The sequence below is a fragment of the Myotis lucifugus genome, unplaced genomic scaffold (genome assembly GCF_000147115.1).
Source record: "Myotis lucifugus unplaced genomic scaffold, Myoluc2.0 scaffold_413, whole genome shotgun sequence".
NCBI lineage: Eukaryota > Metazoa > Chordata > Mammalia > Chiroptera > Vespertilionidae > Myotis > Myotis lucifugus.
This window is the reverse complement of record NW_005871461.1, coordinates 252,168-277,382: the sequence shown is the minus strand read 5'-3', so window position 1 is coordinate 277,382 and position 25,215 is coordinate 252,168. Positions and strand designations below refer to the sequence as shown.

At 54.6% G+C, this 25,215-nt stretch overlaps 1 protein-coding gene across 1 annotated transcript in view; it reads right to left on the bottom strand.

Annotated features, from left to right (window-relative positions):
- TRIOBP (TRIO and F-actin binding protein) overlaps nucleotides 1–25,215 on the bottom strand; it is a 52,526-nt gene extending 27,311 nt beyond the window's left edge. Inside the window, 6 exon segments of the mRNA XM_023743777.1 lie at nucleotides 11,135–13,034; nucleotides 13,037–13,555; nucleotides 17,687–17,855; nucleotides 18,889–19,081; nucleotides 20,392–20,531; nucleotides 25,087–25,215. Coding sequence (XP_023599545.1) covers nucleotides 11,135–13,034; nucleotides 13,037–13,555; nucleotides 17,687–17,855; nucleotides 18,889–19,081; nucleotides 20,392–20,531; nucleotides 25,087–25,200 — 3,035 coding nt within the window. The 5' untranslated portion in view covers nucleotides 25,201–25,215.

Here is a 25,215-nt window from a genome sequence, read left to right as displayed (position 1 = left end):
TATTTCTACTTCTCTTGAAATATCTAAAGATGTGGGGAACGCTTGACCCTTCTTCCCCATGGCACAGCCACCTGGGGGCAAGGGCTCACACAGGCCCCTCTAGCACCAAGCCCCCCATCTGCCTACTCGCCTCACCTTTGTGAAAGGAATGGATCATAGACTCCTACAGCCACCTGTCCTCCCATCCTGGTAGGACCCCCAAGTAAGCCCCCTTTGGAGGAACAGGCCCAGCGAAGCAAAAGCATCTGCCCCAAGTCCCAGAGCAGGTGGAAGGAAGACAGAGCCCAGATGTCCCAACCCTCCGGGTCCAGAGATTCACAGGAGGCAGAGCATGAAGCCTCAAAGCACAGGTCAGCAGGGCTTTGGGGAAGGACTGCCCCACCGCCACCACGTCCCATCACAGTGCTGGCCACTAGACCGTGCGCCATGCTGGCACTCTAGTCACTCCGCCCACACCCAGCATGCAGCAGGTGCTCACTAAGGGAATGTGAATGAATGAGTGAATGAATGAATGAATGAATGAGGCTGCTATCAATTCTGTGTAGTCCTGGCTGCCTGGGGGTGATTGAGAGGCTTTCCGTGTTGCTGGGATGGGCCCATTTGGTGGAGACTAGAGGGACCCCTGTATTACTATTTCCTCTTTGTTCATGAAACCCTGGCCCCAGGAAGTATGAAGAAATAACCCAAAAAGGGGAAGTGCAAAGTTGCCAGAGCCCCTGTGAGAGCTGGAAGTGCCTTTAGTGACCAGTCCCCTGTCCCCTCCCATTTCACAAACTCCTACAGCCACCTGTCAGGAAGACTGGCCCACCAAGTACATAGGACATTGCTGCTGCTGTGCAAGGCCAAGCAGGGAATCAGGGCAGGGCCAGGAAGCGACTTGGGGGGAGCAGAGCGCTGGGTGGGGGTTCCGAGCCCTAGTTCTAGTTTGAGTTCAGCCACCAACTGTATGACCTGGGACAACACCCCTGCCCTGTGTTTTCTCATCTGCGCAGGGAGGGGTTGGGCAGAATCCCCCCAGCTCTGACAAGCAGCAGGGCCAGAGTCGGGGCTCCAGGCTGCCAGACACCCCAATCAGGTGGCATGTGGGACAGCAGAACAGCAGGGTAAGAAAAGCACAACCCCAAACAGCCTGTCTCCTCCCCGCCTCCCTCCCGCTGCCCCAGGCCCTGAGCTCTGACCTCACCTCTCTGGAGGCCGAGGGTGAGGAGAACAGTCTGTTTGGCAGGTCAGGGGGAGGGGCGGGACAAAGCAATGCACTACAGCTGCAGCCGGGCCTCAGAGCAGCCCCAGTGGGCCCCACCCCTGCACACATCTGTCCTGTCCCAGGACCCTGGAGATGCCCAGACCTGGCAGAGTGTGGCATTTCCTCAGCCCCTTCAACGCTTCTCTTGCTCCAGCTCCTGGAAGCTCTACCCTTCCTCCCAGCCTGGCAGCCCTCCAGAGCCAGAAGGACCTTGCCTTCAGAGACCATTGGAGCCAAACTGCTATTTGCCCAGGGGAGGCGTTTTAGCTACCTTTCCAGGGCTTTCTAGCAAGTTAAGAGCAGAGCCCTGGGCTCAAGTCCTCACCCAAATCCCCAAGCCAGAAGGTGGCTCTGCCACCCAGCTCCACCAGAGCCCCTCTTCCCCAGGCCCCGCCATGCACACGGGTGAGCCCATTACAGAGCCCACCTGGGTCTGGATGAACCCAGAGGTCAGCTGAGGACCTCAGCCCATCTCCAATCTGATTTCCCATCCCTTCCACTCCCCTCCCCAGGTGTCCACACCCAAGACCCAATTACCGAGTCTGCCCGCTTCTGGCCAGTCAGTGAGTCTCCTCTCGGTTCTGACTCCTCAGGCTCCTTTGATTGGAACTGGAGATAAGAAAGAACACAGCTTAGTCCAAGTTATTCCCCAGTTTCCACTCCTCTATCCACCTTCTTATCTATCCATTCATCATCCAACATCCATCTAGATCCAACATCCATAGATCCATGTACCCACCCAACATACATCCTACATTACCCACCTACTCATCTATCCAACATCCATTTTCCCATTTATACATCCATCCTCTATTCATCATCTATCCATCCATCCTACATCCATGTATCCTTCCTCAGTCCATCTACCTACCCTTCTAACATTCATTCACCATCCATCATCCATATTCCACACTTACCCATCCATGCAACATTCATCTATCTACCCATCTATCCATCTATCCATCCATATTCTACCCAACATTCATCCATCCATCCATTCATCACCCCATCCATCATCTAAGCAACATCCATCCACCCAACATCTATTATCGATTCCATTCATCACCCACCTATCTATATATTTATCTACCCATCTATCATCCATCCAGCATCTATTTATTATTTGTCCAGCATATATGCCCTATCCATCGTCCATTCACATATCCATTTTCAATCATTTATCATCTACCCACTCCCCTCCCATATTCAGCATCTGTTTATTATTTGTCCAGCATATATGCCCTATCCATCGTCCATTCACAAATCCATTTTCAATCATTTATCATCTACCCACTCCCCTCCCATATTCCATCTTTTTTTTTCTTTTTTGTTAATTTCATCCAAGGATATTTTTTCCATTGATTTTTAGAGAGAGTGGAAGGGAGAGAGGGAGAGAGAGAGAAAAAACATCAATGTGGGAGAGACACATCAATTGGTTGGCTCCCACACATGCCCCAGCCAGGGCCAGGGATCAAACCTGCAACCAGGTACATGCCCTTGACCAGGAATCAAACCCACAACCCTTCAGTACATGAGCAAATGCTCTAACCACTTAGCAATACCAGCCAGGGCTTGCATTGCACTTAAGCATCCATGTATTCACTGGTCAACCATCCACTCAGCTGACCTCTTCCACTGTGTCAGGCCCTGGGCCAGGGGCCAGGGATACAGAGAGAAAGAAGGCACACCTCCTGCCCCACAGAGCTCATGTTTCTTATGGGGAAATGACAACTGAGTGACTACCAAGCCCAGAAGGAAGACATCACCAACCTGGGGAAAGTGTCTCAGAACAGGGCACCTGATCTCACTTGCACAGTGAATGGCGTTTAGTGAAGAGGGAGAGAAAGAGCATCCTGGGCAATGGGAACAGCATGCACAAAGGCAGGGAGATGTGCTCACAGGGTTCTGCAGCCAGCTCAGCACAGCCAGAGGGCAAATCTGGGTGCAAGGAGGCCAGGAGGCCTTGAATGCCGTGCCAAGGATTTTCACAGAGGTGAGCAGCTGGAGCCCCAGGAGGACCTAGTGAATGCCTGTTGTCATCTGTGGAAATGCCCGTGTGTGTGTGTGTGTGTGTGTGTGTGTGTGTAGAAATGCCCTTAAGCACGTGGTGTTCCTGCCCCTCCCCAGTCACCATCTCCTAACCTCCCCGGGACCCCTGAGCCTCACTGTGGAGTAACTGTAGCTGAAGAATCTCCCTGCTCTCCCTCTTCCCTTTGATCTGGCATCCCAGCATTCACTGGGACACAGCATGGCGCCCTTCCTGAGCTACACGTAGTCCACCTGCCTCCCCAGGAAGCCTGACAGAACCACATTGGCTTATGCCTGCCTCTCTGGTGACTGTGCATTGAATTCATTAGAGGACAAATGGATAAAAGCCAGAAATACGGGAGAGGGACTCCCTAGTCCTGCCGTGGACTCTGAGGCCTCACAACAAGATGGTTAAAAGCTTGGACTTATGCAGGTGTGACCCCTGGCAAATGCCTAATGGGTCTGAACCTTGTACATGGCAGAGCATGTAAAGCGCCCAGCCCAGGGCCCGGCACACCACAAACCCTGCCATCGTCCTTGCACACTGAGGGTCAGATGAACAAACAGGAGCCTCGCATCATCCCAGTGGTACCCGTCAGGGAAGGAGTTGGTCCTATTTTATAGGGAAGACTGGGGCCAAGATGGGCTAGGAGTCCCAAACCATGTGCTGTGTTCCGGGGAGCTGAGGCAGGCTGCAGGGCTCTGGCCTCCAGGACCCTCCCCGCCCATCACCTTCAGATAAAGGCTCCAGGCAGCACCAGAGTACCACTGACTCTGTGACCCTGCCCTGGGCCAAGAAGGCAGGGAAGGGACTTGGTGAGCACCTACTATGTGCCAGGCATTGAGCCTACTTTTCACATGGGTCCTCATTTAAGCAACCTGTCTCAGCAGCTGACTCACTCAGTGAGCAGATGCAACCTCTTCACTGTGCCTGAAAGGAGCTGGAAGGACCAGAGAGAGGTAAGTGAGGCTGTTCTGGACTGAGAGGAACCTGGAATACAGCAAGGGGCGGGGACATGACCACACTGGCTACAATGCCGGCCAAAGTCAGCTAAGAGCCACCAGGGCAACACAAACCAGGTGTTGTGGGGCCGGGAGGGGAGAAGGCTGGACAGAGCATCTTGCCTGAGGCCTCAGGTGATCTGCACTGAGCAGACCTGGGGTTCACCCCTGCCCCAGCCCTTACTAGCGGTGTGATTTGGGGCAAGTGGCTTGACCTCTCTATCTCAGTTTCCTTATTTGTAAATTATCAGTGGCTTTCTCAGGAGGTTGCCATGGGAATTAAATGAGGAAAATACCCATAAGTCATTCACACCAGGGCATAGCACATAGTAAATTCTCACTGGAGGGTTGGCCATTATCACTGATGGCCATTTTGGTGACTGGGAAAGGTTCTGGTCAGGAGGGAGGATTAGGGCCGAGCTTTGAGACTGACTTACCTCCCAGTCTGCTGAGCTGGGGCCTTCTGCAGGGCTCCTACTCCCCAGCTGGCTCGTCTCCAGACCAGCCGTAGTTGAGGTCTCTGGTCCACTCGTCACTTTGGTCTTTGGCCACTGGGTGGAGGTGCAGGCAGGGCTGGGCAGCTGGGCCAAGCTCTGGGGCCCCTGCTCGGGGCTGTGTCCATTGACTAGGGTGGCCTCTGCCCAGCCGGCAGGCTGGCTTTGTCGCTCTCGTTCAAGGGCATGCTTTGTGCCTGGGGAACCCAGCTCTGGCCCTGGAGCTGTGAGTGGGCCACCCCAGTGTCCAGCTGGGTCCTTTCGGGGCAGCTGGGCCTGCAGGAGCTCCAGGAGGCCTTCCCAGTCCAGCCTTGGAAGACGGGAAGCAAGCGTTGGCTCCTCTGGGCGGGCCCAGGCCCCCTCTCTGGGCATCCCAAGAAGGCTCAGCAGGTCCCTCCAGTCAAGCTCCAGGCGCCTCTCAGGGCCATGCAGGTGTGGGCATGCTCCCTCAGTTCCCCGGCCCATAGCAGTGTCTGTCTCAGGCCTCCAGGAATTCGAGAACTCTGCTGGGCCCTCCCGGGTGTTCTCCGGGAGGCTCATAGGCTGGGGAGGACCGAACAGCTCCTGCAAGGCGCCCCGGCCCCTTTGAGCTGGCCTGTCAGGGGGCTTCTGCACCCCATTACTGGGGGGCTTCTCCCAGGCCTCTGACTGCCCCCAGCTCTCCTCAGACTCCCTGAGAGGGCCCCTCCATGTTCCCTCCAGGGCTCTGGTAGCGCCCCCACTGGGCTCCCCAAGTCCTTGCCAGCCCCCCAGGCCTGGGCCCTCCTCCTGGCTGCTCCAGCCTCTCTCCAAGTGTCTGTGCGGACCCGGGGCCCCAGGCAGCTCCTCCTGACTCTGCCACCCACCCGGAGGCTGTCTTGGGCCCTCCCGGCCTCTCTCCGGAGGTTTCTCTGTTCGCCGTTCCCTCTCAGAAGTCCTGGCTGATGTCCTTGGGGGCGGCGAGGACCCCTGGAGCCGCAGGTCCCCCCCAGGTCTCCTGGGAGGAGGGGCCTCTGCACGGCTCCTCCGGGCTGGTTCTGCCTGCTTCGCAAGGGGCGTGGTTACCTGAGGACGAGGTGAGGGGTGGGTGAGGCTCCAGGACCCTGACCAGGTGGCCTCTGCCGAGGAGCTCAGGACACAGGGAGAGGCAGGCTGTGTCCTCACAGCAGCTGGGATTAAAGCAGGTCAAAAAGCACCTACAGTCTCTGCGCTCCCTCCCGGGGGCAGGGGGTGTCTGCTCTTCCCTCTCATCCACTTTCCACAGTTCCAGAAAGAGATCTGCAAAGAGCTGCTCGCTGTCCCGGCTTCCCCCTCCCCCACGATATTGATTCCAACCTGGGCTATCAGGTGCACGAATTTCCACACCAACACTCCCTTCCACTAGCTCAGGCCTTGCCCTCTAAGAGTTTCTTTAAAAATATAAATCCCACTCAGCCAGCGTGGTTCAGTGGTTGAGCATCGACCTATGAACCAGGAGGTCACGGTCCAGTTCCCGGGTTGTGGGCTTGATCCCCAGTGGGGGGCGTGCAGGAGGCAGCCAATCAATGATTCTCTCTCATCATTGATGTTTCTCTCTCTCTCTCTCCCTCTCCCTTCCTCTCTGAAATTAATTAAAAAAATATACATATTTTTTAAAAAATATATAAAAATATTAATCCCCGGCCTGGAAGGGATGGCCCTTAGAGGCGGACTATTGAGTCCGAGGCTTTCCCTGAAAACTCAAGCTAGCAGCTACTTAATGAAGGAAGGAAACAACAAGGAAGGGCCACCTTCAAAGGACTGCTGGCTCTGGGAGAGGGGGAAGCTGGACACCCGTGGTTGGGACTCTGACACTTGCATAAAGGACCTCCCTTCCCAGGACCCCGCCTGGCACCTGGGGGAGGGGAAAAGCAGTGGCTCGCCCCTTGGGGTGCAGGGGCCGGGGCAGGCTGGCAGTGCTCACCTCCCTGCTGAGGGCAGGGCTGGACTGTCTCCGGAGAAGCTGGCTCTGACCTTGGCTGGGCCGCTGCGACCGCCCCTCGTCCCGGGCCTGGAAGGTCCCTGGTGCCTCGGACTTCCTATGAGCAAACGCAGCCGCCCCTCTGAGGGCCCTTGGGGCTGTCCCACTCCCAGCACCCACCGCCTCTACTCCCACCCCCAACGGGAGGAGATAGAGGAGACCCACGGCTGAAGAGCCCTAAGGGAGGGATGAGCCTCTCAGGGCCTCAGTATTCCCTTCTGAAAAATGGGTGACACTGCTCTACCTGCCTCATGGGGCTGTTGTGGAGGTGAAATGGGAAAAGGGATGAGCAAAGGTGGGGCTCAGCCTTGGCCTTGCCTGCCTCCTGTCTCTCAGTACCTCCTGTTTCTGACTGCCACCCAGCCAACAGCCCATCTCTCAACCCCAAACAAAGGTTAGACTGGTCTTTGTGGGAAGTAAGGTTTATTGAGCACCTACTGGTCACAGGCACTGTGTACACATGATGGTAACGGCGGACATTTATTGAGCACTTCTTGTGTTCCAGGTGCCAAGCACTTGTACCATCTCAACTCATCGCATCTCACGCAACCCCCGTGGGGTGGGGACGGGAGCTGCAGAATGCTCACGCCCTCATACTCCATTCTTTCTGCCATCTGTCAGTCTACATGGTAAGTTTTTGGCTTCCCAGGCCCACCCTTCTCTTCCTCAGTACTAACAAGATTCCTGCACTTGGCCTTGAAAACACCGGGCCATTCCAGCTGTTGGTAACAGAAATGTTCCCTCTTCCTACACAACTCCAGGACGGCCAGCATAAAAGGTCGTTTCCAAGACACCTAGGCTTCAGGCGTTGTTGCCACGTCTGTCACAGATAAGCTCTAAGCTGGTAAAAGTCCCTCGTTCCACTTAGCTGTCTTAGTCATTGGTAGCCATGGCTATTAATATTTAACATGACATCTCTGTTGCACGTAGGCATACCAAACAGATTCTGGGCCCGTCTCTCCCCTCCCACATGTAAGGGGTCAAAACAAAAGACCGGGCCGCTCCGCTGGGTATCTAGTCCAACAGGGTTTGAGTCTGGCTCCATCATCAGTGGTTCTCAACCTTCCTAATGTCGCGACCCTTTAATACAGTTCCTCATGTTGTGGTGACCCCCAATTTCATTGTTACAAATTGAATATAATTAAAGCATAGTGATTAATCACAAAAACAATATGTAATTATATATGTGTTTTCCGATGGTCTTAGGCAACCCCTGTGAAAGGGTCGTTCGACCCCCAAAGGGGTCGCGACCCACAGGTTGAGAACCGCTGATCTACATGGACAAGTGGAGCTCTATCTCCGGTGGCCGAGCTGACCTGGGAGTGGCCTGAACAGACGGCCTAGTGCTGAGCCTTGACAGAGCCAGCAAAGAGGAAAGTAAGAGGAACCTCTGCTTGGTCTGGGAAGGGACTGTGCTTGGAGTCTGCCCCCAGCATGGGAGCCATGCTGGAACCCGACAGAGGCTTCGGAGAGAAAACAAATCATGGGCTGGGGGTCTGTTGTTGTCTTATGGCTTTTGCCGATGTCACTAAAATCAAATCCATAAAGTAATTGGAGCTTTTAGCAGTTGACTCACAGGGAACCCAAGCTTCCCACTGGACTAAGTGTTTCTAAGTTTGCGGGCTACCTGATCAGGTTCCATTTTTAACCTAATTTGAAGCGAGGGAGGTTCCGTGCTCTGTGAGAGCTGAGGCCTTGGAGGGCTTTTCCTCCAGAACCAGGGTGCAGGGGCCTCTGTGAAGCAAAAGCCCGAAACGTGACCCGGTGGGGAGGACACTGTGACAGCGACGGAGAGTACTCCGTGCGGGGTAGCGAGGCACCGTGTGTGTTCTCTCCAAGTGAGTGCGTTTTCCGTATAAACTCCTGCTTGCTCAGTTCCTCCTGAGGAGCCCCCTCCATGTGGAATTGGGAGAGAGGAGTGAAGACTCAGGTAGAATCTGGGCAGCAACAGGGCCCTCGGGCCACCTGTTCCTGAGGCTGATGTGGCTGCACAGGGCTGATAAAGGAAATGAATGGGCTCTTCCACCTCCACAAAGTTTAAAGGACAAAGCTGTCAAGTCTAGCAAATTCCATGAAGGCTGTTTTGAATTTAAGAGACTAGGAAGTGCTTATGTGATTCTAAGATAAGAGATTCCAAAGGCATCCAGGGAAGAAGAAAATGAAGATATCAAGTCAAAATTCCTAATGCTTTAATGTGAGAGCCATTAAGGGAAAATTTCCAGGCTTAGTTAGTACAATGCTTGGACAGAGTAGATGCTCAATAAATACACGTTAATTGAAATAGGAGAAAATAATAAACGTACTGTCTATAGTCACCCACTCATAAATTTCAGTCTTCCAGATACTCAAATAGGTTTTAAAACTTCATTTTCAGACTAAGAATGGTTTTCTACTTGGAAAAAATGCCATACAACAGGAGAAAATTTAATTACTCAGTAGAGTTATAAAACCTTGGTTAAAAGGTACGTCATCTATTTCTCCAAAATATATACTTAAGCATATGCAATTTTTATATACCAATTATACTTCAATAAAGCTAAAAAAGGTAAATAATCTATTTCAAAGAATAAAATAAAATGAATAAAAGTATATGTGTAAAAACAATTAAATGATTAATAAAAGTATAAACATATTCTGGACTTTTATTATAAACCTTTATCTCTCTAAAAGTTACCCCAGTAGGAAAAAAAAGAAAGAAAATTTAACTTAGGTTTAAAGACCTTACTGTTCCTACTGAGTTATCAGATAAAAGTTAAAGTACACAAACTGACGTCTGACTAAAAATCGTCGTCATAAAAAGGCAAAGACAAAGGGGGTTTTAGGGCAGTGAAACTATTCCGGATGATACCATCATAGTGGATCCGTGTCCTTGTATATTTGTCCAAACCCCTGGCATGTGCAGCACCAGGAGTGAACCTAACGTAAACTATGAACTTTGGATGCTAATGACGTGTCAGTATCGGTTCATGGTTTGTAGCAAATGTACCCTCTGGCCGGTAGTGAGCGGAGTCCAGGCGTGTGGGGGAAACGGGATGTATGGGAATTCTCTGTACTTTCCACTCAGCTTTGCTGTGGACCTAAAACTGCTTTAAAAATTAGTGTCTGTTTAATTTTTAAAAGGCCAAAGAAATAATTATATTAATGCTGGAGACCTTAAAGGTTGTCATCTGGATAGTAAATGGATTGAAGTTACTGTAAAAAGAAATTTGAGCCCTAGGTGAGCCTTAGGACTGAAGGGTCGCAGCCCAGGAGGCAACCAATCAATCAATGGTCTCTCTCACATGGCTGTTTTTTCTCTTTCTGTCTCTCCCCCTCCCTTCCACTATCTCTAAAAATCAATGCGGGAAAATATCCTCAGATGAGGATTAACAAAACAAAAACAAAAACAAGAAAGAAACGGAAATTTGAAGAATGAAAGATAAGATTTCTCGCACAGATTCTAATCTAAGATAAAATGTTGCCTCAGGGATGACAGAGAGAGGAATTCTGGATGTAAAATATTACCCGCTCTTTAGGGTGCTGGAAATGTTCTACATTTGGGTTGTGGTGATGGTCTTGGTAAATACGCTATAATTCATTATACACTGAAAGCGTTGAGACTTCCAGACCTGCTTGTTTGCTGTTCTTTCAACCCTGACTAATGGAATTCCAGCCCTGGTCCTGAAAACTCCTGAGGCTGGGACTGCTGGAGAGAGAAATCTCCGCAGAGCAGGGGTAATGCCTCCCCTCCCGGGGCTGTGTGAGTGGCCCCAGGACCCAGCACTCCAGGAGGCCTGGACTTAGGGCTTGTCACCACATCCCAGGAAAGTAACCTTTAACCTCTAAAAAGTCTGTGATTCTGAGTTCTCTTCATTACAATAATGGCTCTGGCTATATAGTTTAACCTGACATCTCTTTTCCAAGAGGCATGGGTAGCCACGAGTCTTCTTTGTTACGGCAGAACAAAATCATGAGCACTTTCTTCCCTCACATAAGGAGGGGGAAAAATAAACAAACCTGTGACTATGGATCACATTAGGGTTTGAGAGCTTAACCTCATTTCAGTGAATGGATAACGTTCGAATTGTACAGATGAGGACATTGAGGCTCAGGCGGTAACTTTACCAGGTCACAAAGATGGGGAGTGGCTTTGACACAGGATTGAACCCAGCCTGCCTGACCCTGGTCTTTGCTCTTAACCACCAGGCTCTGCACAATATCACTTCATCGTCAAAAAAACCTCTTAACTTAGGGAAAGAGATGAAGTGACTGGCCCAAGGTCACACAGCCAGTAAGTGGCAGGGCAGGGGACAACCCTTTCCATCCGGCAACCTAAGCCTTGAACCTTCCACCTGTCCTGCTGCCGAGGCTCCTCCCCAGCCCACCTGGCTGACCCCACCCTGGGCTCACCTGCGCTCTTGCCCGAAGAGGCGCTCCACCTCTGCGCGGCCAGGGCTGCGGGTTCGGCCCCCGTTGCTGCCCTGGGGCCCTGGCTCCCTCTGTGCCAGCCTCCTGGGCGGGGGCAGGTCAGCCAGCACGGTGTACTCCTCCCTCTCCAAGTTGTGCCTGGTCTCCCCAGGGGGTGCTGAGCCCCGGGAGCCCCCTGAGCTGCCTGGAGGAGGTGAGGGTGCCAGGAGGGCTAGGTCACTGGGTGGGTGGCGGGGTGGGGAGGAGGCTCGAGGTGCATCCCGGTGCCCGATGCACACTTGGGGGGGCAGCATCGGGGAGCCATGCAGAGAGTCAGTGGAGGGGGCCAGGCTCTCCATACTAGTCCCAGGGGGGTCCTGAAAGAAGAGGGAGGGCTCAGGGGCCTGGCGTGGGGGGGACGTGAAGTAGGGTGCATCTCGGTGTCCAATGCACACAGGGGTGGGGATGTGGGGGGGCTCGTGCAGGGAGTCTGTGGAGGGGACAAGGCTCTCGGTGCTGGCCCTGGGGAAATCCTGGAACAGGAGGGAGGGCTCAGGGGCCTGGCGCGGAGGGGAGGAGGCCCGGGGTGCATCACGGTATCCGATACACACAGGCGGGGGGAACTGGGGAGGGTCATGCTGGGGCGACTGGTTCTCAGCATCTGATGTGTCCGGGAGGAAGGGGAAGGGGTCGAACTGGGTGTGGCGAGGGGGTGAGGAGGCCCGGGGAGCATCGCGGTGTCCGATGCACACGGCCGGGGGGATATAGGGCGGCTCGTGGTGAGTGGATTCACTCTCAGAGGCGTGGGGGTCTGGGAAGAAGGGAAACGGGTCATACTGCAAGTAGCGAGGAGGCGAAGAGGCTCGGGGGGCATCCCGGTGTCCGATGCACACGGCACAGGGAGGCTGGGAGGACTCGAAAGAGGTCTGGGATGCCCCTCGGGTGAGGTACAGAGGCGTGGAAGTCCGGGGGGCGCCGTGGGGGCCGGGGTTGTGCGAGGAAGAAGAGGCCCGGGCTGGTGAGCTGTGCTGGGGCGGGCCCGAGGAGGACTGGGGGGAGTCACGCTGAGCTGGTTTGGTGGGAGATGAGGTCTGAGGCCTGTCAGCTTGGGTTGGCCGAAGGGCGATAGAGGCCCAGGGAACCTCACTTTGCTTGGAGCGGGATGGGGAGGAGGTCCGGGGACCATCGCTCTGGGTGGGCCGGAGGGGAAAGGAGGCCCAGGGGATGTCTTTGTTAGTACGATGGGGAGAAGGATTCCTGGGGTTATTCCGCTGGGTGGAGCGATGGGGAGATGATGGCCTGGGATTGTTCTTTGGGGTGCAGCACTGAGGGGAGGAGCTCCCGGGGTGGTCCCGCCGGAAGGAAGAGGACTGTGGGTTGTTCCGTTGGGTAGAAGAGGTTCTGGGGGTGTTCTGCTGAGTACAGGAAGTTCTGGAGTTTTCCCGTTGGGTGGTCCGGTTGAGAGAAGAGGCTCTGGGGTTGTCCCTTTGGACACAGGACGACCTAGAGTTTTCCCGCTGGGTGGTCCGGTTGGGAGAGGGGCCTCTGGGGTTGTCCCTCTGGGCACAGGAAGTTCTGGAGTTTTCCCGCTGGGTGGTCCGGTTGGGAGAGGGGCCTCTGGGATTGTCCCTCTGGGCACAGGAAGTTCTAGAGTTTTCCCGCTGGGTGGTCCGATTGGGAGAGGAGCCTCTGGGGTTGTCCTTTTGGGCACAGGAAGTTCTGGAGTTTTCCCGCTGGGTGGTCCGGTTGGGAGAGGAGCCTCTGGGATTGTCCCTCTGGGCACAGGATGTTCTAGAGTTTTCCCTCTGGGTGGTCCGGTTGGGAGAGGAACCTCTGGGGTTGTCCCTTTGGGCACAGGACGATCTAGAGTTTTCCCGCTGGGTGGTCCGGTTGGGAGAGGAGCTCTGGGGTTGTCCCTCTGGGCACAGGATGTTCTGGAGTTTTCCTGTTGAGAAGTACATGCAGAAAAAGAAGTCTGAGGGTTGTCCTGTTGGGTAGAAGAGGTTCTGGAGTTGTCCTGTTGGGCGGCTCTGGGGGAAGAGGAAACTCGAGGATTGCTCCGTTGGGTGGACGAGGTTCTGGAGTTATCCCGTTGGGTGATTCTTGAGGGAGAGGCCGTTCTGGGGGTGCTCTGCTGCGTGGAAGAAGCCCTGTGGGTGTCCTGTTGGGTGGACGAGGTTCTGGGGTTGTCCCGTTGGGCTGTTTGGGAGGGAGAGGAAGCTCGGGGGGCATCAAGTTGTATGGAAGCCGTCTGGGCAGCGTCCCTTTGGGCAGAGCGATGGAGAGAGGAAGCCTGGGGGGTGGTACTTCGAGGTCCGCTCTGTGGTGTCGCGGAGGAAGCCCGGTGCCGCTCCAAGAAGTGCCCACTTTCTCCCCGGAGCTTCGCCCAGTGCTGCCCGGCGCTTCGGCTCCCGCCACCCGGATCTAAGAGAGAAGAGGCAATGCAAGGTGAGGGGAGCGCGTGCTTTGCAAACTGAGAGATGCCCCAAGAGGGATGTCAAGGAGTTTCTAGCGCCTTGGATTTGGCTAATTCCTCCTGGGCCTTGGCACCCTGCCTGCAATTTGGGCCCCTGCCACCAGGTGGACAGTGGAGGTGACTGCCTTTGATCAGCAGGTCAGAGAGGAGGCTCCCCCCACCCACTGCTCATGTGTTTAAGAGCAAGAAAGCAGGTGCCTATCACCCATTCACACCAGGGAGGCGCTGGGTCTCCATGTGTTATTCTCACCAGTCTCCCCAGGGCCTGAGGGGACAGGGCAGTGGGATGGGGCGGTGAGGTGACAAGATCTGATTAATGTTTTAAAAGATGGCTCCAGCTGCTGTGGGGGAATGGACTGAAGGGGCCAGCAGGAGCGGGAGAGCTTGAGGGGCTCTGGCAATAATGCCGGGCAGCGGCAGCCATGGTGGCTTGGCCAGGGGGTTATGGTAGAGACAGCAAGACAGGGACAGATTGGAGGTGTGTTTTGAAGGCAGCGCTGAGCAGAGCTGCTGGTGGTCGAAAGGGTGAAGGAAGAAAGGAATCAGGATTTGGGGCCCAGCTGCTGGGCGGGTGGTGACACAGAACAGACTGCAGGAGAAACAGGTTTGGAGGGAGAGTTGGGTGGCTGGTGGCCTCCTCTCCACCCATTTTCCTCTGCTCCTCGAACCCAGCACCTCTGTCCACTCCTTAGGGCCTCTGCACTGGTTGTTCCTTCTGCTTGTGAACTCAGACCTCAGCCACAATGCCATCCCCCCTCCCCCTAGGCCAGTGATGGTGAACCTTTTGAGCTCGGCGTGTCAGCATTTTGAAAAACCCTAACTTAACTCTGGTGCCGTGTCACATATAGAAATTTTTTGATATTTGCAACCATAGTAAAACAAAGACTTCTATTTTTGATATTTATTTTATATACTTAAATGCCATTTAACAAAGAAAAATCAACCAAAAAAATGAGTTCGCGTGTCACCTCTGACACGCGTGTCATAGGTTCGCCATCACTGCCCTAGGCCCTCCCTGTCCACCTGGCCAGTTGCTCTCACAGTTTCCTGTCTTAATTCTCCCAAAAGCAGCTGCCGCTCTCTGCTCTGGCTTCCTGTTTGTTTTCTGTCAGCTTCTCTCCACTGGAGGGCCCGCTCCAGGGGCTGGGTCTTGTCTGTCTTCTCCCCTCTGGCTCTCTAGCACTAGGATAGGGCCTGGCACACAGTAGGTGCTTGATAAATACTTATCGAATGAGTGAAATGAAGAAGCTGTGTTGAGTGTGAGGTGCTATCCTACACCCCAGTGAAGAGGTCAGTTGTACAATGAACTAGATAGAGGTCAGGGGAGAGATCAAGGCCAGAGGTGTGAACCCAGGAGATGCCAATTTTTCCAGATAGTGTTGACAGCCAGGTGTTGTCAAGTTGTCAGAGAGAGGAGAGAAGGGAGCCCAGGACCAGGCTTTGGGGCATCCATATTTGAAGGTCGAGCGGAGGAAGAGGCATCAGCAAAGGAGTAGCCAGAGAATGGTCCTGACCCATCACTGAGCAGCCAGCTCTACACCTCTTCCCCGAATCTACACCTCTTCCCGGGCTCTGGATCCACCCCGGCCCACACTGCTTGCACCTCCTCCCCAGTTCTCCACGGTCAGTGAAAGGCATTGCCGTCCACACAGACACCCAGACCAGCAGCTGGGACCGTGTGTTCTCCTGTCCCCAGTCCCATCAAGTCCACCTCCTAAACCTCTCTCCTTCTCTGTCCCCTCCTCAGCCACAGCCACCGCCCTAATCAGGTTTCTCCATCTCTCCCTTGGACAATTGCAACGGGCTACAGAGGGGTTACAGGAATGGTGCGTCCATCACCCACAGAGCAATTCTTCACCCAGAGTGACCAGCTGTTAACAGTTTGTCTCATCTGCTTTATCCACGCATCTGCCTACTACCTACCTGTCATCTACCTGTGTCTATCTCTCTATCTTCCTATCATCTATCTTGTTGAACATGTGAGAGTTGAAGACCTCATGACACTTCACCCCCAATGCTCTCCTAATGCATCTCCTATGAGCAAGGACCATTTCCTCCCACCACCGCACTCAGGAAATACAGCGTGGGTCCGAAACTGTTCTCTAACATACACTCATATTCAAATTCCCTGGCTGTCACAATAATGTCTTCCATAGTTATAACTTTTCCTATCCTTGCTCCTCTCCAGGATCCCACATGGCATTTGCTTCTCTGTCTCTGTAGCCTCTTTTATTCGAGAATAGTTCCCCAGGCCTTTTTCGTCTTTTGGTGGGACCAGATGCAGGCGGTGCATTTTTAGCCAGAAGACTTGGAAAGGATGCTGTGTCCCCCCCGTGCATCACATGGGGGCACCTGACGCCACTTTGCCCCCGCTGGGATGCTGAGCGGCCCCTTGGTTAAGGAAGAACTGCCAGATCTTCCCATCCTAAGGGTGCCTTTTCCCTCTGTAATCGATGTGTAATCTGAGGGGTGATACTTTGAGATCGTGTGAATATCCTGTTCCCCAACCACCTTTCACCCAGGAATTTAGCATCAGCCGGTGATTCCTGCCTAAATCAGTTATCACTACAGTGGCTGCAACAGTCCCTTTACTGGTTTCTCAGCCTCGTCCTGCTCCATCCTTCACACTTCGCCCTGGTGAATTTCTTCAGGCACAGGTCCAATCATATCACTCCTCTCCTCCAAATCCTCCCATGGCTCCCTACTCCTTAGAGAAGTGAGTCCAAACTCCTTGGCCCAGGGTGGTCTGAGCAACTGTGCTCTAGCTGCACATTCCAGAGTACTCCCCATTCACACCTCCACGCCTGGCCAGGCTGTTTCCTCAGCCAGAGCACCATGTCCAGGAGCCACTCCTCTGTGAGTCCCTCCCTGGCTGGAAAGAAGCTCTTTGTCCTCTGCCCCCACTTCCCACACAGCCCTTTGCTCACAGCAGGGCACGTGCTTCTGCTCCTCCTCCGTCCTGGGCTGCTGTACTGGGGGATGAGCTGTCTGGGCAGGAACCAGGTAATTCCTCCTGAGCACCCAATGTCTGGTACCAGGTTTGTGCACAGTTAGCACTGGCATGTTTGGTGACTGGATGCTATAGGAGCCATAGGAAGCCAGGCCTGCCCACCAGGGTAGGACCTGGATGCTCGGGCCCATATCCCCGAACCCTGACGATGCTGGAAATGCAGATCAGGAGCAACACAGTGTAGCAGTGATGGGAGGGCCCAAGCTGTGGGAGCCGGCGTCACGTGACTCTCTGGGCTTGGCCTGACCAGCAGCCTTTCCCCTTCCCTTGGGAACACCACCCTGATTTCCTTTGGACCATCCCCTCTTCCCCACTCTCAAGCCATAGGTTTGTGCAGGGGGCTGACCCTACCCCTCATCCCCGATTGGGCACATGACCCAAGCTGGGTCCCCTGGAGAAGCCTTCCTAGGACTTTAGCTACATCTGTTGGGAAGATTGTACCTTCTGTTTGTGGAAGTTGATAAGCAAGTAGGATACAGCCTGGCACTGCTGCTGCTCATCATGTCACTATGGGGGAGGGTCTGGCTGAGAATGAAGCCACCACAGAAGAAAGCGGAGCAGAGGCCAGATTTCTGATACTGTTTGCACCTGGATCCAGCTATGCCTGAAGTCATCTCCCCCTAGACTTTTTTTAAAAAATCTATTTTTTAATTGATTTCAGAGAGGAAGGAAGAGGGAGAGATAGAAACATCAATGATGAGAGAGAATCATTGATCGGCTGCCTCCTGCACGCCCCACATTGGGGATCGAGCCCAAAACCGGGAACTTGAAATATGACCTCCTGATTCGTAGGTCAACACTCAATCACTGACTCATGCTGGTCAGGCTCCCCCTCAACTTTTTACTCTGCTACTTTGTCACTTGCCACCTGAAGATCCTAACCCCCAACTGTGGGAGATGTATGTAAAGCAGGTTGCATGGACAGCACGCCTGCTCCATCATTAGATGAGACTGTTACTATTATTAGGACTTGAGCCAGCAAAGTGAGACGTGCCCAGGGACCCAGATGGCCCCTAGCAATCACTCCATCCAGTCACAGGAGCCAACCTGGTCCGGCAGAAGGACTCACCCTCCTTCCGTTGGCTCGCAGTGTCTCCTCCCACAGGGGACCGGGTGAGGACGGACGGAGCCCTGTGGGTGCTGTCAGCTCTTGACCCCTCCTGCAGCTTCCGAGGGATCATCTCGGTGATCTCGTCCCCGCCGGGAGCCTCCTCCTGCCTTTTGACAACGTCCCAGTCCTGCCAGGGAAGGAGAGGAGAAAGCGTGCTTGGAGATTAAGAAGAGAGACCCCCAGCATGAGATGGGTAGAAGGAAGGAAAGGACCTGGCATTGAAAGGGCACCTACTGTATACCCAGCACTATGCTGGGCTCTTAGGTGTCAACTCAACTAATCTTGAATCCACTCCTGAGGTCGGCAGTCTGTGGAGCCAAGAACTTGCCCGAAATCACACAGCTGGGAAATGGTTTACGTGGGAGGGGACTTGAACCCAGGGTGCACCATGTGGTAGGAGGGCCTTGGCATAGCAGTCCCCGCCCCAGAGACAACCCCATGATCCAGAGAGAAGTAGTTTCAAGCCTTGCCCTACCATTTCCCAGATGTACGGCTTCCACTAAATTGCTTCCCTTCTCTGAGTCTCAGTTTTCTTGCCCCCAAATAGTGCCATAAAGCAGGGTGGTGAGCCTTCCTGAGCCCATGCTGGCTGCCTCATCACTTCCCTGTCACTTCCTCCTGGAGGTCTCACAGACAGTCTGCCTCTTCTACCCTGGGGTGGCCCTTTGAGGGGTGAATGCCCAGGAAGTTCCTGATTCCCTTCTTCTTTCAGGGAAACGGCCCAGCTCTGCCCAGCACCCACCCCACCCCCAGCCTACTCCCTTCCCTCTGTCCTCTGCCAGCGCTGGTCATAGGGTGCAGTGGTGTATAACCAAGGCAGGGCCAGGACCAATCCCATCCTTGCTCTGGACAAAACATCCAACCTCCTGGCCCTCTGTGACCTGTGACCTGAGAGTTTTTGGCAACCTGAGCCCATTGGTGATTCCCATGGAGAGCCCATCAACCAAAACTCCTTCCTCCATTATTTCATAGGCAGAGCCCGGCCCTCCTGCACCGGCCCCTACCTCTCCCAGGTGGGGTGGTCGGGGCAGCCTGACCCACTAGGCCTCCAGGGGCCCTTGGCCCAGGTCCCTGGTGTGAGGCCCAGGCCTCCTATGGGAGTTCGGGGCTGGCACAGAGGGGTGATCTGCTCATGCCCTCAGCCTCCCGCCCCAGCTCACCACAGAGGACGAGTTGCTGGTATCATCAGGGGCGTCACAGTCAGGGCTGGAGCTGGTGCCAGAGTCGGGGCCCTCGTCGAAGCTGCACAGGGAGGAGGCTGGGCCCTCCAGATAGGGCACTGCCTCGGAGTCCCAGCTCCTGCTCCTGGGGGTGGCTGAGGGGCCCTCTGCAGGGAGCCCTGTCACTGGCCTCCTGAGAGAGGAGACAGACACATGACTTTTCCCCCAAAAGTTATGGGAATTAAGAAGTAACACCCCCATCCAGGTACACACACACCTCACGTTACAGGGGAAGAGGGAGCTGACACCAGGGCTCTCTATGTCCGCCTGGTTTAGCTACAACAGCCTCTCTTTGAAATGAGTGTAATGATTCCCATTTTACAGATGAAGAAACTGAGGCTCAGAGAGGCCCAGGGACTGGCCAAGATCACAGAACTAGAAAAGGGCAGCGCTGCACTGTGAACCAGGGCTGTGGTACCAGCCTCGACCCTCTGTCACTGGAGCAGCAGTGGGGACCCACGCTCAGGAAGCCCCGACATAACTGTGCTGAGCTAATGGGGGGCTCTGAGAGGTAGCAGAGCTCCAGGGGCAGTGGCAGGGGCAGCAGTCTGGATGCCAAGGGAGGCCACTGCAGAGAAAGCCCTGCTTAGGGGAAGCCAGCGAGGGTGGCCACGGGCCTTAGCAGGCTTAGAGCTGGCAGTATCCCCAAGGAGTGGCCCACGGATTGGCCTGCGAGATGGAAAGGGGTGCTGACCCCCAAGAAAGAGGCCTGCAGTCAAATAACTTTGGGACAGACTACACACGTCTACCTCCCCCCTTCAGAAGCACAGTGCATGTCTGCGAACTACAGGCTTGGACAAGTCCTGCAAGAAAGGCATCCAACTCTGTGGGTCCCAGACTTTCTGAAACTATTTGATGGCAGAGCTTTTGGTTTTTTAAAAAAAGTCTACCTGTGAGGAACACATGTTCCCAAAGCAATGCTGGTTTGATTCAATTCTTCTTATTTTTCAAATGGGGAAACTGAGGCACAGAGCGAGGGAATAACTTGCCCAAGGTCCCACAGCCCAACAGGGATGAGGCTGAAACAGGACCCCAGGTTTCTAGACCCTCAGTCATGCCCTCCCAAAGCCCCTCAGCCCCAAAGGGACTTCAGTGCAGCTCAGGATGGGGGTGGAGGGAATCCCAGAGCCTGGAGCCATGCACAATCAGACAGGTGGGTGGTAAACCTGTTTAATTTTTTAAAGCTGTGCAAAGGGAACAAGGAAATGTAAGCAGGCTGTGAGCCATGCCCAGGGCAGGGTGGGTGCGTGGGTGCTCTGCACCCTGGAATAAAGCTGAGCTAGGGCCCCAGGAACATGCCCGTGTGCCCAGCTGTATGGACTGACCATGTGACCCACGCCAGCAGCCACCATAGACAGACGCTGCCATTGTGAAGGGGTGTGGGGTGGGGTAAGTGAGGGCTACCCCAGGGAGCCCCTCCCCAGGCCCTGGAGCTCTACCCACCTCTCGGACTCTGGCCCAAGGCCGAGGCCCACCGCAGACTGGCACCCGGAGGCTGAGGCTCTGTGCAGGTCCTCAGAGGCAGGCGGGCGGCGGGGCAGGTCGCAGTAGGGTGCCTCCGCACCTGGAGGGCTCCCGGGCTCCTGGGACAGAGTTGCAGAGAGGAGGCACCTCATGGCCCACGTGGGGGCTCCCCTCCCCCTGCGCGGCCCCTCCCCCCACCAGGCGGTGTGGAAGTCTCCAGGCATCTCCTCCTAGGATCTCAGACTTCTCAGGAGAGCTGTCCATCAGGCTGGAAGCGCCCCTGGGGATCCAGGCTGAGGGCAGACCGAGGTACAGTGTGTGCATGCACACGTGTGTACAGGTATGTGGGCGTATAAAAGCCTGTGTGTGTGCAGCTGTGCACACGTGCATGCATGTATATGCAAGGCCGGGGGGTACACTAGTGCATGTTTGCATAAGTGCATGCAAGTTCCTTTATATGTGTTGGCACATATGTAGGTGTGTGTGCCTGAGGACATGAAGTGCACAGAAGGGACCAAAGAGTTTTCTGTAGCTAGAAAGGAGGAGGCAGGAGGGTGGGGAAGAAGGGTTAAACCAGCCTGCAGAGGGAGGAAGGGAGGGAGGAAGAGGCTGTCTGAGGCAGGAGATGGGGAAAGAAGGCCTCATCGGAGAGATTTGCCCACTGAAGGAGGGCAGGGGGCCCCAGGGTGGAGGCGAGGCCCTGAGCGGACTGCTGGCTTCTCTCTCCCTCCGCCCTCACTGAGGCCACACCTGTGAAGGCTGGTGTTGGGCTCACCCAGGGGGAACGGCTGCTCACCTCCGGGAAGGCCCCCCCATTCCTCCCCACCTCCCGGGGTGGCAGGGCCCTCCCCTGGTGGTGGGAGACAGCGGCCACAGCACCCTGCACCCCGCCTCCTCTCGGGTTACCTGGACGGCGGGCTCCGGCGGTGGCGGCTGGCGGCTGTCAGCACCCTCGTCCCCGGGGGGCTCCGGCTCAGGCCCCCACGCTGCGGCCCTCCCAGGCCCCGACTCTGGGCCGTGGCGGCGGCGGCCGAGGCAGCAGAAACCTTAGAGGGGCCGGCTGCGGGAGCAGGGGCCCCTCATTACTGTTTCATAAGCCGGGGCCCAGCCAAGAACAATGCAGGACATGAAACCACAGGAACCTGATCCCCACAGCTCACCTGAGAGCTGGCAGGGCGGGGGCCTGGGCCTGGGCTCCCTGGGGACCCTGGAGCCCAGAGCTCAGGGCTGAGGCCATAGCTTGGACACAACCCCGGGGTGGGCACAGACTCTCTGGATTCCAAGAAGGTGGCCCCTGGCAGGTCCTGGGCAAGGCCAAGGAGTGGGGCTAGGGTGTCTGCCATGCCATCCAAGCCAGAGGAGCCCGTCTGGGTTCAGTTTCGCCCCCTGCCCTGGAGCCAGATTCTGATCAGAGCTCGTAGCGGGAGGTGTCAGATCCACAGCCCGGCCTGGCGCCTGGGCCACCCCAGGGACCTCGCAGCATGAATGAGGCGGGAGCAGCTTGCTGGGCATTGCCAAGGGGTCCGAGCCCAGCTGAGCCCAATAAGACCCCAGCCAGGCATGGAACCTCCTTCCTGCTCTTACCCCCAGCCCCCATCATACCCATCGCCCACTTGAGCAGCCCAGCAGCCAGTCCCTGGCTCTGATTTCCTGTCTGGCGGGTCAGCACAGGCTCTGGCCTCAGACAGACATCAAGCCCAATCCTGGCACCTCCACTTCCCAGCTAGGTGACCTCAGCCTGTGGCTTCCCCTCTCTGAGCCTGGTTTTCTCATCTACAAAACCGGGATGATAAGAGGACCCACCTCCTAGGGGTGCTATGAGAATAAAAGGAGTTAATATTTGTAAGGGGCTTAGAACAGTGTCTAGTTTGTACATCTTAAATATAATAGGTAACGTATAAAGATAAAATAGAATTTTATTAGTGTTGAATCGATAGAATGTTAAACACAGCTTGGACACAACCCCGGGGTGGGCACAGACTCTCTGGGTTCCAAGAAGGTGGCCCCTGGCAGGTCCTGGGCAAGGCCAAGGAGTGGGGCTAGGGTGTCTGCCATGCCATCTACAAAACCGGGATGATACTTTAAAAAGGGATGTGCAGTACCTGGCACACAGCACGACCCTCCCACTGAGGCTCCCTCCCTCCATCCAGAACCTGGCCGTGACCTGCTCAAGGCCGTGTGATTTCCAGGGATAAGCCCTCCCCCGGCCTGTGGGACTCAGCTGAGAAAGAGTAGAGGCAGATCCAGAGCTGGGATCCCAGGGGAGCCAGAACAAGCTTTGGGGAGGGGCCTGGGCCATTCCTGCATCTTCCAAGGAAAAGATGTTGGAATTACTTTCACCCGCAAGAGATATCTTTCCAGGCCCCCAGGGAAGAGCTGGAGCCCAGGTTAACTAAGGCTCCAGCTGGGCCCCACACAACCCCATCCAGGCTGGGGGATGCTTCTTAAACACAGATTTTGTGACTCTACATGTTTGAAACCACTTATCCATGAGCAAGACTTTTCATCAGTGTCAGATCCTGATGATTCGAGAGCCTTTATCTCCCACTGAGGTCTGGCTCCTCAGCTCCATAACTCCGTAACTTCCCTCATCTACAGTGTGGCCCACAGGCACCTCTCACTCACCGCCCCCAACCACTCCCGATGGACTTCCTATCCCAAGTACCTGCCTCAGGAAATAACTTAGAAGTCATCCATGTTTCACCCCTCCACATTCCTCAGGTACCAAATCCTTTAGATTCCCCTGTTCAATTAGGTCTGAAATGTGTCCATTTCTCTCCATCTCAAAGTCTCCATCATCTTTGGCAGGAGTAACACTGTTTCTTCACTGGTTACCCTGATTTACTCTCACTCCCTGCACTCCATTCTCTGTCCTGCAGTCAAAGTGACTTTGGAAAATGCAAATCTGATCACATCACTCCCATTTAAAATCTTCAGTGGCTCCCATGCCTCTCAGGAAAAAGTTGGAAGTCAGCATGTCTACAAGGCCCAGGAAGCCCGGGGAGACCAGCCCCCACCTCATTCTCCAACACTGTCCTGGAGTTCCTGTGCCTCTCCCTCTTGGTGGCCTCTCTCCATCCTCCAATGTGCCTCCTCCTTTCTGCCTCAGGGCCTTTGCACCTACTGTTCCCTTCCTCTCCTCTTCCCCTAACTTCACTGGCCAAGGTCCCCACATAGCCTTTACCAAGCAGCTGAAATGTCATTTCCTTGGAGAAACCATTCATTGATCCTCATGCCACTTGCTATTCCTTCCTACCTTTACCACAACCGTAATTCTTTGCACGATTAGTTAGTTTCCATTTCTCCTGCTAGTTTGCAAGCCCCATGAACCAGGGACTGTGTCTGTGTTACTTATCACTGTTTCCCCAATACCTAGCATAGTGCCTGGCTCACGTGAAGCACCTATTCAATATGTGTGAACATGTGAACTGGCCCGTCTCAGCCGGGAAGTGGAGGGACTAACCCTAGAACCCAAACCTGTCTGAATCAAAATTTCTTCTCCTGTTCCTGACTTGCCATCTCCCCACCCATCAGGAGAAGGTGATTTGCATGGGAGATGGACTCACTGAGCTTTCCGGCCGCTGTTCCCTGAACTTGGGGGGAGGGGAGCTGTTACTACAGGTATCAGGACAGGCAAAAAGGAATCTCCCAGGTTGGTTTGCCTGATCAGGAAGGAGGGAGAGGGAACTAAGGCGTATTGAATTAGCCACATGTGACTGAGGCTAAGCAGTGCCAGATGCCCTGAGTGAGCAGCCTTGTTGCCTTTACTCTCTAGGAGAGTGAAGCCAGAGGGTAAATGACCCAAGGTCACACGGCGGGGAAATGGCAAACCTGGCACTGGAACGCTGGCTGTGTGGCTCCAAAGCTGAACAATGACTCACTGATATTGGTCACTTTGGAGCCTAACCCCCTGCATGGTGCTGGCTGCCAGGCTTAAGAGGAGCCTCAGGACCCTGTGGGAATGACAGGGCCATGAGGCACCAAGGCTGAAGGGCCCATGGAGATTCAGGGTCCCACGCTTCTCATAGCATGTGTACCAGGAGCTCTGGGTTTATGTGTGCAGGGACTTGGCCCAAGACCATATGGTTCCCAAAGTGAGAAAATGCTTCACTCCTTCAACACCTTCAAGGAGAACCTTTGCAGTGGCTGCTGGGGTATCTTGAACATCTCTCTAGCACCTGCCAACCTCCCCCCTTTCCCCCCAACCTCCCTTTTTAACAGACAGCAGGACTCAGGTTCAGAACCTCTGGCCAACAAATTCTCTAGTTAGAATTTAAAGACACTTCTGTTTTTCATCTTTCTCTTTCCTTCTTTTTAACCTTTTATATAAAGGACATGGTCCTAGTTTTCTATTTGTGGTGGTGATGTAAAGTTCTGCTTTAGTGTAAGTCAAAAAGGGGAGTTGATTTAAAGAATAAGGTATGTAATAGATTACATGAGGCAATGGCAAAAAAACAAACAAAACACAAACCCATAAAATCGGGAGAATGACTGGCATTTCGGAAACATTCACATGGTCCCACTACTTCATTGAACAGATGGAAAAACTGAGGCTCTGCCCAGGAGGAAAGCCAGTGTCTGGGTTCAACTGCAAGTGAGTGTCCCAGTCCAGCCCCAGCCCGTCACGGCCTCCCTCATCCCAAACCACCCGACCACTCCGGAGCGCCGGCCCACCTGGTGCCTTGCTCTGTAGGCCTCCTCAGGGTGGAAGCAGTTTTGACAGCAGCTCTGGGCAAGCACATTGGCCTCGCAGTGTGCGCAGGAGGCATTCCCAGCCTCCCCCTCCATACTGGGTGAGTCAGG